General features: G+C 52.9%; 1 protein-coding gene across 8 annotated transcripts in view; it reads left to right on the top strand.

Moving 5' to 3' along the window:
* Window positions 1-18641, top strand: part of fhip1b (FHF complex subunit HOOK interacting protein 1B) — a 179838-nt gene that overhangs the window by 113841 nt on the left and 47356 nt on the right. For all 8 annotated transcript variants that reach the window (XR_011961466.1, XM_072576690.1, XM_072576687.1 and 5 more), the window contains 2 exons: window positions 585-671; window positions 2744-2911. Coding sequence is in view for 7 of the 8 variants with exons in the window: in XM_072576690.1 (XP_072432791.1) it covers window positions 585-671; window positions 2744-2911 (255 nt within the window). In the remaining variant the exon portion in view is untranslated. The remainder of the gene's footprint in view (window positions 1-584; window positions 672-2743; window positions 2912-18641) is intronic.

Below are 18641 nucleotides of genomic sequence, written 5' to 3'. Positions count from 1 at the left end.
TAAATGAAGAAAATAAAATTTAAACAAAATGTACGGTCAGTCATGTGAGGGGGAGCAGACAGGTCTGGGCGCCGAAAACTTCCTAACCTGTTGCTTCCGCCATCTGGAAAGGCATCGATCTTGTCAACCAATGCTGGCAAATGGGATTAGGTCAGTTTCCATGCTGTAGAACTGTAGAACCAATCAACACTCTCTTCTCAGAAATTACTATATTATAATTTCTCTCACATTGATATTTTTTGTGAATGTTCTGACAAGTTTAAGACAAACCTTTTGAGAAAATGTGCCTTTGCTTAAGCAAAGGTTATTTATACAAAACTCTGTTTCTGCTTCTACAGCTGCTTCCTGAGCTGCTGGGTATTGCTAGTACTGTCCGTTTTAATTTCTGATTTGCAGCCTCTTCACTATTTTGTTTTAATGTTCAAAAGTACACTGTTGGTATGGAGTATTTCTGGATACCTTGAGGTTGTGAGTGACACGGTTTAATTCTGAATTTTGATGGAGAAAGACTTATGGATTTGTATCCTGATCCTGAGATTTGCATCTTGTGTACCAGACATTTGGTTTCTGTTTGTTTTCCCCAGGTTGCCCACCCACTTGTGCAGCAGCAGTTGGTAGATTATGTTCATAATGGGTTCCTGGTGCCAGTTATGGGACCTGCACTCCATAAGGTAAGGCTAAGGCTTGCTCGTGCTCCCAGTTGTCTCCACAGCCCCTCTGTCTGTCACCACTTCACTGTGGATTTTTCTTTGCTTGAAACCTAATCCCTTCAAGTCATCTAGCGAGACCTTCTTGTCTATCTTCAAGATCCTGCCATCAATAGCCTCCTCTCAACCTGACAACACCCACTAATCTATTGATAAAGAAGCTTTGTACTGTCAAAGGGTCAATGCTGAGGGACTGTCGCACTATTGGAGCGTCAGTACTGAGGGAGGGCCACACTGTCGGAGGGTCAGTACTGAGGGAGAGTCAGTACAGAGGGAGGACCACTCTGTCAGAGGGTCATTACTGAGGGAATGCTGCACTATTGGAGGGTCAGTACTGAGGGAACACAACACTGTCGGAGGGTCAGTGGAGAGGGAGCACCACACTGTCGGAGGAGACAGTAGTGAGGGAGGGGGGGGGGCACACTATCGGAGGGTCATTACTGAAGGAGTACTGCACTGTTGGAGGGTCAGTACTGAGGGAGTGCCGCACTGTCAGAGAGTCAGTGCTGAGGGAGTGCTGCACTGTCAGAGGGTCACTAGTGAGGGAGTGCTGCACTGTCGTGGGTTCAATACTGAGGGAGCACTGCACTGTCGGAGGGTCAGTGCTGAGGGTGCGCCCCACTGTCGGAGGGTCAGTGCTGAGGGTGCGCCCCACTGTCGGAGGGTCAGTGCTGAGGGAATGCCACACTGTCGGAGGGTCAGTGCTGAGGGAATGCCACACTGTCGGAGGGTCAGTGCTGAGGGTGCGCCCCACTGTCAGAGAGTCAGTGCTGAGGGGGTGCCGCACTGTCAGAGGGTCACTAGTGAGGGAGTGCTGCACTGTCGTGGGTTCAGTACTGAGGGAGCACTGCACTGTCGGAGGGTCAGTGCTGAGTGTGCGCCCCACTGTCGGAGGGTCAGTGCTGAGTGAATGCCACACTGTCGGAGGGTCAGTGCTGAGGGAATGCCACACTATCGGAGGGTCAGTGCTGAGGGAATGCCACACTGTCGGAGGGTCAGTGCTGAGGGAATGCCACACTGTCGGAGGGTCAGTGCTGAGGGAATGCCACACTGTCGGAGGGTCAGTGCTGAGGGAATGCCACACTGTCGGAGGGTCAGTGCTGAGGGAATGCCACACTGTCGGAGGGTCAGTTCTGAGGGAATGCCACACTGTCGGAGGGTCAGTGCTGAGGGAATGCCACACCGCCAAACGGTCAGTGCTGACAGTTTCCCCACAGCCTGTGTTGTTCTTAGTCAATAATTCCAAACCAACCAGTCTAGTCACTCTCTTCCATTTTCAATTTTCCACATTGGGAGTTGTGAATCTCACCATTGAAGCGTCCTAATTATATGTGCTCATCATTCACTGAAATCTGAGAATCATGTTTTACAGTGGAAATGGGTCACAGATTGCCATTTGTCCCATCCTGTGTGCACCAGCTCTTAAAGTAGCATGACCTAGTGCCAGTCTCCTGCCTTTTTCCCCATCTCTTTGCACACTATTTTGTTCAAATAATTGTTCAATACCCTCTTGACTGCTTCAATTGAATCTGCCTCAACATATCCATACCCTAATTACATGCAGAGTGGCATCTTTTGATAAATGATGGATCTTAAAATTTGAACTAGATAGTAGAATTTGAAATTAATTAGTTAAGTAACTACACAGTCTCAAAAGTAGGAAACTTAAACTTTACTGTTTGTCCATATTAAACCAGCTTCTTTTTGTCCCTTTTGTAACAGCACAGCTAACAGTGTTTTGGAATTCCTACAGCAGTTGCCACACTTCAAATAGTTAATCGGCTGTAAAGCTCTCTGGGACAGGCTGAGGGTGTGGAATTGCTGTAGAGTTGCGTGCTCTTCTTGTTTTGGACAGCGGCTGTAGACCAGGTTTGAGAGGTTGCTACAAGTGAATCAATAGCTAGGTTCAGGGTCCACTTCACGTGCAAGCCCCTGACTCTAATAGTATACTTGCACTGGCTAGAGGAGGTATAGCAGGCTTGTAGCTTTGTGTTAGTTTTCTGGGCTGACTGTGTATTTACTCTGATCTCTCTAAGACTTCCATTGAGGAAATGATAGCCAGCACGGCCTACCTAGACCTCTTCTTGCGCAGTATCACTGAGGTGGCACTTCTCAAAACCTTCCTGCGCTTTATCGTCCTGCATCGGCATGAAAACATCACAATCCTTGACACTCTGATCAGCCGCATCAGCAGCAACTCTCGGGTGAGTTTCTCATTGGTCACATTCTGCATAATTGAGTATCTAAGGGCATCATGAAAGGGCCTCCGAGCTCATTCTAACACCCATTGCTCAAGGCTGGTCTTGGCCTGGCTGAGTGCCAGCTGGATCAGAGAGGGAGTAGTCAGGGGGCATTGGATAATAGTATTGTTTCTTCACTCAGGTCCCACTCCAGATAGCAGACAGTCTCCTTGCGTTCTCCTGTGGGGATGCTGCATTGTCAGAGATTTAATGCAAGTGACATTAAACTGCGATCCTGTCTGTCCTTACTGGAATGGATCCCAGTCAATGTGCTCACTGCCTTCCTGATTAATATTTATCGCTCGATCAACATCATCAAAACGGATTTCCTGGTCATTATCACAGTTTGCCATGTGTAAATTGGTTGTATTGTTTCCATTTGTATAACAAATGATTGCAAATCACAAATCGCTTGCTAACAGTCACTGTCTTTGCATTATCCAGAATTTGAGCGACTCACTGGAGAATTTGTTTGGTTGCGCAGTATTTTATGAGAATAGATTTGTTTTGTCATGTTCTTTTAATGAAACAGTGCTGTTGATGGGGACCATCAGAGGAGCAGGGTTATAGGTCGTGGAGGGTAGGGAGCAGTTTGGTTGGGGGGAATGGGGTGTTTGGGTTGGAGGGTTTGGTTTGGGTCGGGGCCAGAGTTTAGGTCTGGGGGGGTTTGGATTTGGTATGTGGGGGAGGGGGCAGGGTTTTGGGTCAGGAAGGTTGGGACGGTGGGGTTTGGATCAGGGGTGTTGGTTCAGGTTTAGGGGATTGGGTCGGGGTGTTGGTTCGGGTTTAGGGGATTGGGTCAGATGCGTTGGTTCAGGTTTAGGGGATTGGGTCAGACGTGTTGGTTCGGATTTAGGGATTGGTTGGGGGTTCTTTCGGGTTCAGGGGATTGGGTCGGGGCGTTGGTTCGGGTTTAGGGGATTGGGTCAGACGCGTTGGTTCAGGTTTAGGGGATTGGGTCAGACGCGTTGGTTCAGGTTTAGGGGATTGGGTCAGACGTGTTGGTTCGGATTTAGGGATTGGTTGGGGGTTCTTTCGGGTTTAGGGGATTGGGTCGGGGCGTTGGTTCGGGTTTAGGGGATTGGGTCAGACGCGTTGGTTCAGGTTTAGGGGATTGGGTCAGACGTGTTGGTTCGGATTTAGGGATTGGTTGGGGGTTCTTTCGGGTTTAGGGGATTGAGTCAGGTATTGGTTCGGTTTTAGGGTATTGGTTCAGATTTTGGGGATTGGGTGAGGGGTGTTGGTTCAGGTTTAGAGGATTGGGTCAGGGGTGTTGTTTTGAGTTTAGGGGATTGGGTCAGGGGTGTTGTTTTGAGTTTAGGGGATTGGGTCAGGGGTGTTGGTTCAGCTTTAGCGGATTGGATGAGGGGTGTTGGTTCGTGTTTAGGGTATTGGGTGAGGGAGGTTGGTTCGGATTTATGGGATTGGGTCAGGTGGTTCTTTCGGATTTAGGGGATTGAGTCAGTGGCGTTGGTTCGGGTTTAGAGGATTGAGTCATGGGCATTGGTTTGGGTATAGCAGATTGGGTCAGGGGTGTTGGTTCAGGTTTAGAGGATTGGCTAAGGGGCATTGGTTCAGGTTTAGGGTATTGGGTCAGGGGTGTTAGTTCGGGTTTAGAGGATTGGGTGAGGGTTGGTTCAGGTTTTGGGAATTGGGTCAGGGGTGTTGGTTCAGGTTTAGGGGATTGGCTGAGGGATGTTAGTTCGGGTTTATTGGATTGGGTCAGGGGGTTCTTTCGGGTTTAGGGGATTGAGTCAGGGGCGTTGGTTCGGGTTTAGGGTATGAAGTCATGGGAGGTTCTGGTTTAGGGGATTGGGTGAGGGGTGTTGGTTCGGATTTAGGGGGTTGGGTGAGAGATGTTAGTTTGGGTTTATAGGATTGTTGTCAGGGGGTTCATTTGGGTTTAGGGGATTGGGTCAGGGGCATTGGTTCGGGTTTAGGGTATTGGGTGAGGGGGTGTTGGTTCATATTTAGGGGATTGGGTCAGGGGTATTGGTTCGGGTTTAGGGGATTGATTCAGGTGCGTTGGTTCGGGTTTAGGGGATTTGGTGAGGGTGTTGGTTCCGATTTAGGGGATTGGGTGAGGGTGTTGGTTCCGGTTTAGGGGATTGGGTGAGGGTGTTGGTTCCGGTTTAGGGGATTGGGTGAGGGTGTTAGTTCAGGTTTAGGGGATTGGGTGAGGGATGTTGTTTTGGGTGAGGGGTGTTGGTTCAGGTTTTGGGGATTGGGTCAGGGGTGTTGGTTCAGGTTTAGGGGATTGAGTCTGGGGCATTTGTTCAGGTTTAGGGTATTAAGTCATGGGCATTGGTTCTGATTTAGGGGATTGGTTGAGGGGTGTTGGTTCGGGTTTAGGGGGTTGGGTCAGAGATGTTAGTTTGGGTTTATGGGATTGTTGTCAGGGGGTTCATTTGGGTTTAGGGGATTGGGTCAGGGGCATTGGTTCGGGTTTAGGGTATTGGGTGGGGGTGTTGGTTCGTATTTAGGGGATTGGGTCGGGGCATTGGTTTGGTTTAGGGTATTGGGTGGGGGTGTTGGTTCGTATTGAGGGGATTGAGTCAGGGGCGTTGGTCCGGTTTAGGGGATTGGGTCAGGGATTTTGGTTCGGGTTTAGGGTATTGGGTTGGGGTGTTGGTTCAGGTTTAGGGGATTGGGTTGGGGCAATGGTTCGGGTTTAGGGGATTGGGTGAGGGGTGTTGGTTCAGGTTTAGGGAATTGGGTCAGGGTGTTGGTTCGGGTTTAGGGGATTGGGTCAGGGTGTTGGTTCAGGTTTAGGGGATTGGGTCAGGGTGTTGGTTCGGGTTTAGGGGATTGGGTCAGGGTGTTGGTTCGGGTTTAGGGGATTGGGTCAGGGTGTTGGTTCGGGTTTAGGGGATTGGGTCAGGGTGTTGGTTCGGGTTTAGGGGATTGGGTCAGGGTGTTGGTTCGGGTTTAGGGAATTGGGTCAGGGTGTTGGTTCGGGTTTAGGGGATTGGGTCAGGGTGTTGGTTCGGGTTTAGGGGATTGGATGAGGGTGTTGGTTCGGGTTTAGGGGATTGGGTCGGGGTGTTGGTTCGGGTTTAGGGGATTGGGTCATGGGCATTGGTTTGGGTTTGCAGATTGGGTCAGGGGCATTGGTTCGGTTTTAGAGTATTGGGTAGGGGTGTTGGTTCGTATTTAGGGGATTGAGTCAGGGGCGTTGGTTCGGGTTTAGGGGATTGGGTCAGGGATATTGGTTCGGGTTTAGGGGATTGGGTAGGGGTGTTGGTTCGTATTTAGGGGATTGAGTCAGGGGCGTTGGTTCGGGTTTAGGGGATTGGGTCAGGGATATTGGTTCGGGTTTAGGGGATTGGGTCGGTGCGTTGGTTCGGGTTTCGGGGATTGAGTCAGGGGCGTTGGTTCAGGTTTAGGGGATTGGGTTGGGGCGTTGGTTCGGGTTTCGGGGATTGGGTCGGGGCGTTGGTTCGGGTTTCGGGGATTGGGTCAGGGGCGTTGGTTCAGGTTTAGGGGTTTGGGTGAGGGGTGTTGGTTCAGGTTTAGGGGATTGGGTCAGGGATATTGGTTCGGGTTTAGGGGATTGGGTTGGGGTGTTGTTTCGGGTTTAGGGGATTGGGACGGGGCATTGGTTCGTGTTTAGGGGATTGGGTCAGGGGTGTTGGTTCGGGTTTAGGGCATTGTTGCGGGGCGTTGGTTCGTGTTTAGGGGATTGAGTCAGGGGCGTTGGTTCAGGTTTAGGGGATTGGGTCGGGGCGTTGGTTCGGGTATCGGGGATTGTGTCGGGGCGTTGGTTCGGGTTTAGGGGATTGGGTGACGGGTGTTGGTTCAGGTTTAGGGGTTTGGGTCAGGAGCGTTGGTTCTGGTTTAAGGGATTGAGTCGGGTGTTGGTTCAGGTTTAGGGGATTGGGTGAGGGTGTTTGTTCGGGTTTAGGGGATTGGGTGAGGATGTTGGTTCGGGGTTTGGGGATTGGGTGAGGGGTGTTGGTTCAGGTTTAGGGGATTGGGTGGCGGGTGTTGGTTCGTGTTTAGGTGATTGGGTCGGGGCGTTGGTTCAGATTTAGGGGATTGGGTCAGGGTGTTGGTTCAGGTCTGAGGGATTGGGTGAGGGTGTTTGTTCGGGTTTAGGGGATTGGATGAGGGTGTTGGTTCGGATTTAGGGGATTGGGTCAGGGGGTTCTTTCGGGTTGAGGGGATTGAGTCAGGGGCGTTGGTTCAGGTTTTGGGGATTGGGTCAGGGGTGTTGGTTCACGTTTTGGGGATTGGGTCAGGGGTGTTGGTTCAGGATTTGGGGATTGGCTGAGGGATATTTGTTCAGGTTTATTGTATTGGGTCAGGGGGTTCTTTCGGGTTTAGGGGATTGAGTCAGGAGCGTTGGTTCGGGTTTAGGGGATTGGGTCATGGGTGTTGGTTCGGGTTTATGGGATGGGGTCGGGGATTCGTTCGGGTTTAGGGGATGGGGTCAGGGGCGTTGATTCTGGTTTGGGGATTGGGTCAGGGGTGTTGGTCCGGGTTTAGGGGATTGTTACGGGGCGTTGGTTCGGGTATCGGGGATTGGGTGAGGGGCATTGGTTGAGGTTTAGGGGTTTGGGTGAGGATGTTGGTTCGGGGTTTGGGGATTCGGTGAGGGGTGTTGGTTCAGGTTTAGGGGATTTGAATCCGGGGTGTTGGTTCAGGTTTAGGGGATTGGGTCGGGGCATTGGTTCAGTTTTAGGGGATTGGGTCAGGGTGTTGGTTCGGGTTTAGGGGATTGGGTGGGGGCGTTGGTCCGGGTTTAGGGGATTGGGTCATGGGCATTGGTTTGGGTTTGCAGATTGGGTCAGGGGCATTGGTTCGGTTTTAGGGTATTGGGTAGGGGTGTTGGTTCGTATTTAGGGGATTGAGTCAGGGGCGTTGGTTCGGGTTTAGGGGATTGGGTCAATGATATTGGTTCGGGTTTAGGGGATTGGGTCGGTGCGTTGGTTCGGGTTTCTGGGATTGTGTCAGGGGCGTTGGTTCAGGTTTAGGGGATTGGGTTGGGGCGTTGGTTCGGGTTTCGGGGATTGGGTCGGGGCGTTGGTTCGGGTTTTGGGGATTGGGTCAGGGGCGTTGGTTCAGGTTTAGGGGTTTGGGTGAGGGGTGTTGGTTCAGGTTTAGGGGATTGGGTCAGGGATATTGGTTTGGGTTTAGGGGATTGGGTTGGGGTGTTGTTTCGGGTTTAGGGGATTGGGACGGGGCATTGGTTCGTGTTTAGGGGATTGGGTCAGGGGTGTTAGTTCAGGTTTAGGGGATTGGGTCGGGGCGTTGGTTCGGGTATCGGGGATTGGGTCGGGGCGTTGGTTCGGGTTTAGGGGATTGGGTGAAGGGTGTTGGTTCAGGTTTAGGGGTTTGGGTCAGGAGCGTTGGTTCTGGTTTAAGGGATTGAGTCAGGGGTGTTGGTTCAGGTTTAGGGGATTGGGTGAGGGTGTTTGTTCGGGTTTAGGTGATTGGGTCAGGATGTTGGTTCGGCTTTAGGGGATTGGATGAGGGTGTTGGTTCAGGTTTAGGGGATTGGGTGAGGATGTTGGTTCGGGGTTTGGGGATTGGGTGAGGGGTGTTGGTTCAGGTTTAGGGGATTTAGATCAGGGGTGTTGGTTCAGGTTTAGGGGATTGGGTGAAGGGTGTTGGTTCAGATTTAGGGGATTGGGTCGGGGCATTGGTTCAGTTTTAGGGGATTGGGTCAGGGTGTTGGTTCAGGTTTAGGGGATTGGGTCAGGGGCATTCATTCGGGTTTAAGGGATTGGGTGGCGGGTGTTGGTTCGGGTTTAGGTGATTGGGTCGGGGCGTTGGTTCAGATTTAGGGGATTGGGTGAGGGTGTTGGTTCAGGTCTGAGGGATTGGGTGAGGGTGTTTGTTCGGGTTTAGTGGATTGGATGAGGGTGTTGGTTTGGATTTAGGGGATTGGGTCAGGGGGTTCTTTCGGGTTGAGGGGATTGAGTCAGGGGTATTGGTTCAAGTTTGGGGGATTGGGTCGGGGCTTTTGTTTGGATTTAGGGGACTGGGTCAGTGGATTGGTTTGGGTGCAGGGGATTGGGTCAGGGGGTTCTTTCGGGTTTAGGGGATTGAGTCAGGAGCGTTGGTTCGGGTCTAGGGGATTGGGTCAGGGGTGTTGGTTCTGGTTTACAGGATTGGGTGGGGGGTGTTGGTTTGGGTGAGGGGTGTTGGTTCAGGTTTTGGGGATTGGGTCAGGGGTGTTGGTTCAGGTTTTGGGGATTGGGTCAGGGGTGTTGGTTCAGGATTTGCGGATTGGCTGAGGGATGTTAGTTCAGGTTTATTGTATTGGGTCAGGGGGTTCTTTCGGGTTTAGGGGATTGAGTCAGGAGCGTTGGTTCGGGTTTAGGGGATTGGGTCATGGGTGTTGGTTCGTGTTTATGGGATGGGGTCGGGGATTCGTTCGGGTTTAGGTGATGGGGTCAGGGGGTTCGTTCTGGTTTTGGGGATTGGGTCAGTGGTGTTGGTTCGGGTTTATGGAATTGGGTCGGGGTTCGTTCGGGATTTGGGGATTGGGTTAGGGGTGTTGGTTCAGGTTTAGGGGATTGGGCAGGGGCGTTGATTCTGATTTGGGGATTGGGTCAGGGGTGTTGGTCCGGGTTTAGGGGATTGTTACGGGGCGTTGGTTCGGGTATCGGGGATTAGGTCGGGGCGTTAGTTCGGGTTTAGGGGATTGGGTGAGGGGCGTTGGTTGAGGTTTAGGGGTTTGGGTGAGGATGTTGGTTCGGGGTTTGGGGATTCGGTGAGGGGTGTTGGTTCAGGTTCAGGGGATTTGAATCCGGAGTGTTGGTTCAGGTTTAGGGGATTGGGTGAAGGGTGTTGGTTCAGATTTAGGGAATTGGGTCGGGGCATTGGTTCAGTTTTAGGGGATTGGGTCGGGGCATTGGTTCGGGTTTAGGGGATTGGGTGAGGGGTGTTGGTTCAGGTTTAGGGAATTGGGTCGGGGTGTTGGTTCAGGTTTAGGGGATTGGGTCGGGGGTGTTGGTCCGGGTTTAGGGGATTGTTACGGGGCGTTGGTTCGGGTATCGGGGATTGGGTCGGGGCGTTAGTTCGGGTTTAGGGGATTGGGTGAGGGGCGTTGGTTGAGGTTTAGGGGTTTGGGTGAGGATGTTGGTTCGGGGTTTGGGGATTCGGTGAGGGGTGTTGGTTCAGGTTCAGGGGATTTGAATCCGGGGTGTTGGTTCAGGTTTAGGGGATTGGGTGAAGGGTGTTGGTTCAGATTTAGGGAATTGGGTCGGGGCATTGGTTCAGTTTTAGGGGATTGGGTCGGGGCATTGGTTCGGGTTTAGGGGATTGGGTGAGGGGTGTTGGTTCAGGTTTAGGGAATTGGGTCGGGGTGTTGGTTCAGGTTTAGGGGATTGGGTCGGGGGTGTTGGTCCGGGTTTAGGGGATTGTTACGGGGCGTTGGTTCGGGTATCGGGGATTGGGTCGGGGCGTTAGTTCGGGTTTAGGGGATTGGGTGAGGGGCGTTGGTTGAGGTTTAGGGGTTTGGGTGAGGATGTTGGTTCGGGGTTTGGGGATTCGGTGAGGGGTGTTGGTTCAGGTTCAGGGGATTTGAATCCGGGGTGTTGGTTCAGGTTTAGGGGATTGGGTCGGGGCATTGGTTCGGGTTTAGGGGATTGGGTGAGGGGTGTTGGTTCAGGTTTAGGGAATTGGGTCGGGGTGTTGGTTCAGGTTTAGGGGATTGGGTCAGGGGTGTTGGTTCAGGACTTGGGGATTGGCTGAGAGATGTTAGTTCAGGTTTATTGTATTGGGTCAGGGGGTTCTTTCGGGTTTAGGGGATTGAGTCAGGAACGTTGGTTCGGGTTTAGGGGATTGGGTCATGGGTGTTGGTTCGGGTTTATGGGATGGGGTTGGGGATTCGTTCGGGTTTAGGGGATGGGGTCAGGGGGTTCGTTCTGGTTTTGGGGATTGGGTCAGTGGTGTTGGTTCGGGTTTAGGGGATTGGGTCAGGGGCGTTGATTCTGGTTTGGGAATTGGGTCAGGGATGTTGGTCCGGGTTTAGGGGATTGTTACGGGGCGTTGGTTCGGGTATCGGGGATTGGGTCGGGGCGTTGGTTCGGGTTGAGTGGTTTTGGTGAGGGGGCGTTGGTTCAGGTTTATGGGTTTGGGTGAGGATGTTGGTTCGGGGTTTGGGGATTCGGTGAGGGGTGTTGGTTCAGGTTTAGGGGATTTGAATCCGGGGTGTTGGTTCAGGTTTAGGGGATTGGGTGAAGGGTGTTGGTTCAGGTTTAGGGGATTGGGTGAAGGGTGTTGGTTCAGGTTTAGGGGATTGGGTCGGGGCATTGGTTCAGTTTTAGGGGATTGCGTCAGGGTGTTGGTTCGGGTTTAGGGGATTGGGTCAGGGGGTTCTTTCGGGTTTAGGTGATTGAATCAGTGGTGTTGGTTCAGGTTTAGGGGATTGGGTCGGGGCATTGGTTCTGGTTTCGGGGATAGGGTCAGGGGCGTTGGTTCAGGTTTAGGGGTTTGGGTCAGGGGTGTTGGTTCAGGTTTGGGGATTGGGTCAGGGGCGTTGGTTCAGGTTTAGGGGTTTGGGTGAGGGGTGTTGTTTCAGGTTTAGGGGATTGGGTCAGCGATATTGGTTCGGGTTTAGGGGATTTGAATCTGGGGTGTTGGTTCAGGTTTAGGGGATTGGGTGAAGGGTGTTGGTTCAGATTTAGGGAAATGGGTCGGGGCATTGGTTCAGTTTTAGGGGATTGGGTCAGGGTGTTGGTTCGGGTTTAGGGGATTGGGTCAGGGGGTTCTTTCGGGTTTAGGTGGTTGAATCAGTGATGTTGGTTCAGGTTTAGGGGATTGGGTCGGGGCATTGGTTCTGGTTTCGGGGATTGGGTCAGGGGCGTTGGTTCAGGTTTAGGGGTTTGGGTGAGGGGTGTTGGTTCAGGTTTAGGGGATTGGGTCAGGGATATTGGTTTGGGTTTAGGGGATTGGGTCGGGGTGTTGGTTCAGGTTTAGGGGATTGGGTCGGGGCGTTGGTTCTGGTTTCGGGGATTGGTTCAGGGGCGTTGGTTCAGGTTTAGGGGTTTGGGTGAGGGGTGTTGGTTCAGGTTTAGGGGATTGGGTCAGGGATATTGGTTCAGGTTTTGGGGATTGGGTCACGGGTGTTGGTTTAGGTTTTGGGGATTGGGTCAGGGGTGTTGGTTCAGGATTTGGGGATTGGCTGAGGGATGTTAGTTCAGGTTTATTGTATTGGGTCAGGGGGTTCTTTCGGGTTTAGGGGATTGAGTCAGGAGCGTTGGTTCGGGTTTAGGGGATTGGGTCATGGGTGTTGGTTCGTGTTTATGGGATGGGGTCGGGGATTCGGTCGGGTTTAGGGGATGGGGTCAGGGGGTTCTTTCTGGTTTTGGGGATTGGGTCAGTGGTGTTGGTTCGGGTTTATGGAATTGGGTCGGGGTTCGTTCGGGATTTGGGGATTGGGTCAGGGTGTTGGTTCGGGTTTAGGGGATTGGGTGAGGATGTTGGTTCGGGGTTTGGGGATTGGGTGAGGGGTGTTGGTTCAGGTTTAGGGGATTGGGTGGCGGGTGTTGGTTCGTGTTTAGGTGATTGGGTCGGGGCGTTGGTTCAGGTCTGAGGGATTGGGTGAGGGTGTTTGTTCGGGTTTAGGGGATTGGATGAGGGTGTTGGTTCGGATTTAGGGGATTGGGTCAGGGGGTTCTTTCGGGTTGAGGGGATTGAGTCAGGGGCGTTGGTTCAGGTTTTGGGGATTGGGTCAGGGGTGTTGGTTCACGTATTGGGGATTGGGTCAGGGGTGTTGGTTCAGGATTTGGGGATTGGCTGAGGGATATTTGTTCAGGTTTATTGTATTGGGTCAGGGGGTTCTTTCGGGTTTAGGGGATTGAGTCAGGAGCGTTGGTTCGGGTTTAGGGGATTGGGTCATGGGTGTTGGTTCGGGTTTATGGGATGGGGTCGGGGATTCGTTCGGGTTTAGGGGATGGGGTCAGGGGCGTTGATTCTGGTTTGGGGATTGGGTCAGGGGTGTTGGTCCGGGTTTAGGGGATTGTTACGGGGCGTTGGTTCGGGTATCGGGGATTGGGTGAGGGGCATTGGTTGAGGTTTAGGGGTTTGGGTGAGGATGTTGGTTCGGGGTTTGGGGATTCGGTGAGGGGTGTTGGTTCAGGTTTAGGGGATTTGAATCCGGGGTGTTGGTTCAGGTTTAGGGGATTGGGTCGGGGCATTGGTTCAGTTTTAGGGGATTGGGTCAGGGTGTTGGTTCGGGTTTAGGGGATTGGGTGGGGGCGTTGGTCCGGGTTTAGGGGATTGGGTCAGGGATATTTGTTCTGGTTTCGGGTATTGGGTCAGGGGTGTTGGTTCAGGTTTAGGGGATTGGGTCGGGGCATTGGTTCGGGTTTCGGGTATTGGGTCAGGGGTGTTGGTTCAGGTTTAGGGAATTGGGTCACGGTGTTGGTTCGGGTTTAGGGTATTGGGTCAGGGTGTTGGTTCAGGTTTAGGGGATTGGGTCGGGGCGTTGGTTCGGGTTTAGGGGATTGGGTCAGGGGCGTTGGTTTGGGTTTCGGGGATTGGGTCAGGGTGTTGGTTCGGGTTTAGGGGATTGGGTCAGGGTGTTGGTTCGGGTTTAGGGGATTGGGTCAGGGTGTTGGTTCGGGTTTAGGGGATTGGGTCAGGGTGTTGGTTCGGGTTTAGGGGATTGGGTCATGGGCATTGGTTTGGGTTTGCAGATTGGGTCAGGGGCATTGGTTCGGTTTTAGGGTATTGGGTAGGGGTGTTGGTTCGTATTTAGGGGATTGAGTCAGGGGCGTTGGTTCGGGTTTAGGGGATTGGGTCAGGGATATTGGTTCGGGTTTAGGGGATTGGGTCGGTGCGTTGGTTCGGGTTTCTGGGATTGTGTCAGGGGCGTTGGTTCAGGTTTAGGGGATTGGGTTGGGGCGTTGGTTCGGGTTTCGGGGATTGGGTCGGGGCGTTGGTTCGGGTTTTGGGGATTGGGTCAGGGGCGTTGGTTCAGGTTTAGGGGTTTGGGTGAGGGGTGTTGGTTCAGGTTTAGGGGATTGGGTCAGGGATATTGGTTTGGGTTTAGGGGATTGGGTTGGGGTGTTGTTTCGGGTTTAGGGGATTGGGACGGGGCATTGGTTCGTGTTTAGGGGATTGGGTCAGGGGTGTTAGTTCAGGTTTAGGGGATTGGGTCGGGGCGTTGGTTCGGGTATCGGGGATTGGGTCGGGGCGTTGGTTCGGGTTTAGGGGATTGGGTGAAGGGTGTTGGTTCAGGTTTAGGGGTTTGGGTCAGGAGCGTTGGTTCTGGTTTAAGGGATTGAGTCAGGGGTGTTGGTTCAGGTTTAGGGGATTGGGTGAGGGTGTTTGTTCGGGTTTAGGTGATTGGGTCAGGATGTTGGTTCGGCTTTAGGGGATTGGATGAGGGTGTTGGTTCAGGTTTAGGGGATTGGGTGAGGATGTTGGTTCGGGGTTTGGGGATTGGGTGAGGGGTGTTGGTTCAGGTTTAGGGGATTTAGATCAGGGGTGTTGGTTCAGGTTTAGGGGATTGGGTGAAGGGTGTTGGTTCAGATTTAGGGGATTGGGTCGGGGCATTGGTTCAGTTTTAGGGGATTGGGTCAGGGTGTTGGTTCAGGTTTAGGGGATTGGGTCAGGGGCATTCATTCGGGTTTAAGGGATTGGGTGGCGGGTGTTGGTTCGGGTTTAGGTGATTGGGTCGGGGCGTTGGTTCAGATTTAGGGGATTGGGTGAGGGTGTTGGTTCAGGTCTGAGGGATTGGGTGAGGGTGTTTGTTCGGGTTTAGTGGATTGGATGAGGGTGTTGGTTTGGATTTAGGGGATTGGGTCAGGGGGTTCTTTCGGGTTGAGGGGATTGAGTCAGGGGTATTGGTTCAAGTTTGGGGGATTGGGTCGGGGCTTTTGTTTGGATTTAGGGGACTGGGTCAGTGGATTGGTTTGGGTGCAGGGGATTGGGTCAGGGGGTTCTTTCGGGTTTAGGGGATTGAGTCAGGAGCGTTGGTTCGGGTCTAGGGGATTGGGTCAGGGGTGTTGGTTCTGGTTTACAGGATTGGGTGGGGGGTGTTGGTTTGGGTGAGGGGTGTTGGTTCAGGTTTTGGGGATTGGGTCAGGGGTGTTGGTTCAGGTTTTGGGGATTGGGTCAGGGGTGTTGGTTCAGGATTTGCGGATTGGCTGAGGGATGTTAGTTCAGGTTTATTGTATTGGGTCAGGGGGTTCTTTCGGGTTTAGGGGATTGAGTCAGGAGCGTTGGTTCGGGTTTAGGGGATTGGGTCATGGGTGTTGGTTCGTGTTTATGGGATGGGGTCGGGGATTCGTTCGGGTTTAGGTGATGGGGTCAGGGGGTTCGTTCTGGTTTTGGGGATTGGGTCAGTGGTGTTGGTTCGGGTTTATGGAATTGGGTCGGGGTTCGTTCGGGATTTGGGGATTGGGTTAGGGGTGTTGGTTCAGGTTTAGGGGATTGGGCAGGGGCGTTGATTCTGATTTGGGGATTGGGTCAGGGGTGTTGGTCCGGGTTTAGGGGATTGTTACGGGGCGTTGGTTCGGGTATCGGGGATTAGGTCGGGGCGTTAGTTCGGGTTTAGGGGATTGGGTGAGGGGCGTTGGTTGAGGTTTAGGGGTTTGGGTGAGGATGTTGGTTCGGGGTTTGGGGATTCGGTGAGGGGTGTTGGTTCAGGTTCAGGGGATTTGAATCCGGGGTGTTGGTTCAGGTTTAGGGGATTGGGTGAAGGGTGTTGGTTCAGATTTAGGGAATTGGGTCGGGGCATTGGTTCAGTTTTAGGGGATTGGGTCGGGGCATTGGTTCGGGTTTAGGGGATTGGGTGAGGGGTGTTGGTTCAGGTTTAGGGAATTGGGTCGGGGTGTTGGTTCAGGTTTAGGGGATTGGGTCGGGGGTGTTGGTCCGGGTTTAGGGGATTGTTACGGGGCGTTGGTTCGGGTATCGGGGATTGGGTCGGGGCGTTAGTTCGGGTTTAGGGGATTGGGTGAGGGGCGTTGGTTGAGGTTTAGGGGTTTGGGTGAGGATGTTGGTTCGGGGTTTGGGGATTCGGTGAGGGGTGTTGGTTCAGGTTCAGGGGATTTGAATCCGGGGTGTTGGTTCAGGTTTAGGGGATTGGGTGAAGGGTGTTGGTTCAGATTTAGGGAATTGGGTCGGGGCATTGGTTCAGTTTTAGGGGATTGGGTCGGGGCATTGGTTCGGGTTTAGGGGATTGGGTGAGGGGTGTTGGTTCAGGTTTAGGGAATTGGGTCGGGGTGTTGGTTCAGGTTTAGGGGATTGGGTCGGGGGTGTTGGTTCGGGTTTACAGGATTGGGTGGGGGGTGTTGGTTTGGGTCAGGGGTGTTGGTTCAGGTTTTGGGGATTGGGTCAGGGGTGTTGGTTCAGGTTTTGGGGATTGGGTCAGGGGTGTTGGTTCAGGACTTGGGGATTGGCTGAGAGATGTTAGTTCAGGTTTATTGTATTGGGTCAGGGGGTTCTTTCGGGTTTAGGGGATTGAGTCAGGAACGTTGGTTCGGGTTTAGGGGATTGGGTCATGGGTGTTGGTTCGGGTTTATGGGATGGGGTTGGGGATTCGTTCGGGTTTAGGGGATGGGGTCAGGGGGTTCGTTCTGGTTTTGGGGATTGGGTCAGTGGTGTTGGTTCGGGTTTAGGGGATTGGGTCAGGGGCGTTGATTCTGGTTTGGGAATTGGGTCAGGGATGTTGGTCCGGGTTTAGGGGATTGTTACGGGGCGTTGGTTCGGGTATCGGGGATTGGGTCGGGGCGTTGGTTCGGGTTGAGTGGTTTTGGTGAGGGGGCGTTGGTTCAGGTTTATGGGTTTGGGTGAGGATGTTGGTTCGGGGTTTGGGGATTCGGTGAGGGGTGTTGGTTCAGGTTTAGGGGATTTGAATCCGGGGTGTTGGTTCAGGTTTAGGGGATTGGGTGAAGGGTGTTGGTTCAGGTTTAGGGGATTGGGTGAAGGGTGTTGGTTCAGGTTTAGGGGATTGGGTCGGGGCATTGGTTCAGTTTTAGGGGATTGCGTCAGGGTGTTGGTTCGGGTTTAGGGGATTGGGTCAGGGGGTTCTTTCGGGTTTAGGTGATTGAATCAGTGGTGTTGGTTCAGGTTTAGGGGATTGGGTCGGGGCATTGGTTCTGGTTTCGGGGATAGGGTCAGGGGCGTTGGTTCAGGTTTAGGGGTTTGGGTCAGGGGTGTTGGTTCAGGTTTGGGGATTGGGTCAGGGGCGTTGGTTCAGGTTTAGGGGTTTGGGTGAGGGGTGTTGTTTCAGGTTTAGGGGATTGGGTCAGCGATATTGGTTCGGGTTTAGGGGATTTGAATCTGGGGTGTTGGTTCAGGTTTAGGGGATTGGGTGAAGGGTGTTGGTTCAGATTTAGGGAAATGGGTCGGGGCATTGGTTCAGTTTTAGGGGATTGGGTCAGGGTGTTGGTTCGGGTTTAGGGGATTGGGTCAGGGGGTTCTTTCGGGTTTAGGTGATTGAATCCGGGGTGTTGGTTCAGGTTTAGGGGATTGGGTCGGGGCATTGGTTCTGGTTTCGGGGATAGGGTCAGGGGCGTTGGTTCAGGTTTAGGGGTTTGGGTCAGGGGTGTTGGTTCAGGTTTGGGGATTGGGTCAGGGGCGTTGGTTCAGGTTTAGGGGTTTGGGTGAGGGGTGTTGTTTCAGGTTTAGGGGATTGGGTCAGCGATATTGGTTCGGGTTTAGGGGATTTGAATCTGGGGTGTTGGTTCAGGTTTAGGGGATTGGGTGAAGGGTGTTGGTTCAGATTTAGGGAAATGGGTCGGGGCATTGGTTCAGTTTTAGGGGATTGGGTCAGGGTGTTGGTTCGGGTTTAGGGGATTGGGTCAGGGGGTTCTTTCGGGTTTAGGTGGTTGAATCAGTGATGTTGGTTCAGGTTTAGGGGATTGGGTCGGGGCATTGGTTCTGGTTTCGGGGATTGGGTCAGGGGCGTTGGTTCAGGTTTAGGGGTTTGGGTGAGGGGTGTTGGTTCAGGTTTAGGGGATTGGGTCAGGGATATTGGTTTGGGTTTAGGGGATTGGGTCGGGGTGTTGGTTCAGGTTTAGGGGATTGGGTCGGGGCGTTGGTTCTGGTTTCGGGGATTGGTTCAGGGGCGTTGGTTCAGGTTTAGGGGTTTGGGTGAGGGGTGTTGGTTCAGGTTTAGGGGATTGGGTCAGGGATATTGGTTCAGGTTTTGGGGATTGGGTCACGGGTGTTGGTTTAGGTTTTGGGGATTGGGTCAGGGGTGTTGGTTCAGGATTTGGGGATTGGCTGAGGGATGTTAGTTCAGGTTTATTGTATTGGGTCAGGGGGTTCTTTCGGGTTTAGGGGATTGAGTCAGGAGCGTTGGTTCGGGTTTAGGGGATTGGGTCATGGGTGTTGGTTCGTGTTTATGGGATGGGGTCGGGGATTCGGTCGGGTTTAGGGGATGGGGTCAGGGGGTTCTTTCTGGTTTTGGGGATTGGGTCAGTGGTGTTGGTTCGGGTTTATGGAATTGGGTCGGGGTTCGTTCGGGATTTGGGGATTGGGTCAGGGTGTTGGTTCGGGTTTAGGGGATTGGGTGAGGATGTTGGTTCGGGGTTTGGGGATTGGGTGAGGGGTGTTGGTTCAGGTTTAGGGGATTGGGTGGCGGGTGTTGGTTCGTGTTTAGGTGATTGGGTCGGGGCGTTGGTTCAGGTCTGAGGGATTGGGTGAGGGTGTTTGTTCGGGTTTAGGGGATTGGATGAGGGTGTTGGTTCGGATTTAGGGGATTGGGTCAGGGGGTTCTTTCGGGTTG

The sequence above is a fragment of the Chiloscyllium punctatum genome, chromosome 9 (assembly GCF_047496795.1).
Source record: "Chiloscyllium punctatum isolate Juve2018m chromosome 9, sChiPun1.3, whole genome shotgun sequence".
Taxonomy (NCBI): Eukaryota; Metazoa; Chordata; class Chondrichthyes; order Orectolobiformes; family Hemiscylliidae; genus Chiloscyllium; species Chiloscyllium punctatum.
Note: the sequence above shows the minus strand (reverse complement) of the source record. Positions and strands in the feature narration are given on the sequence as shown.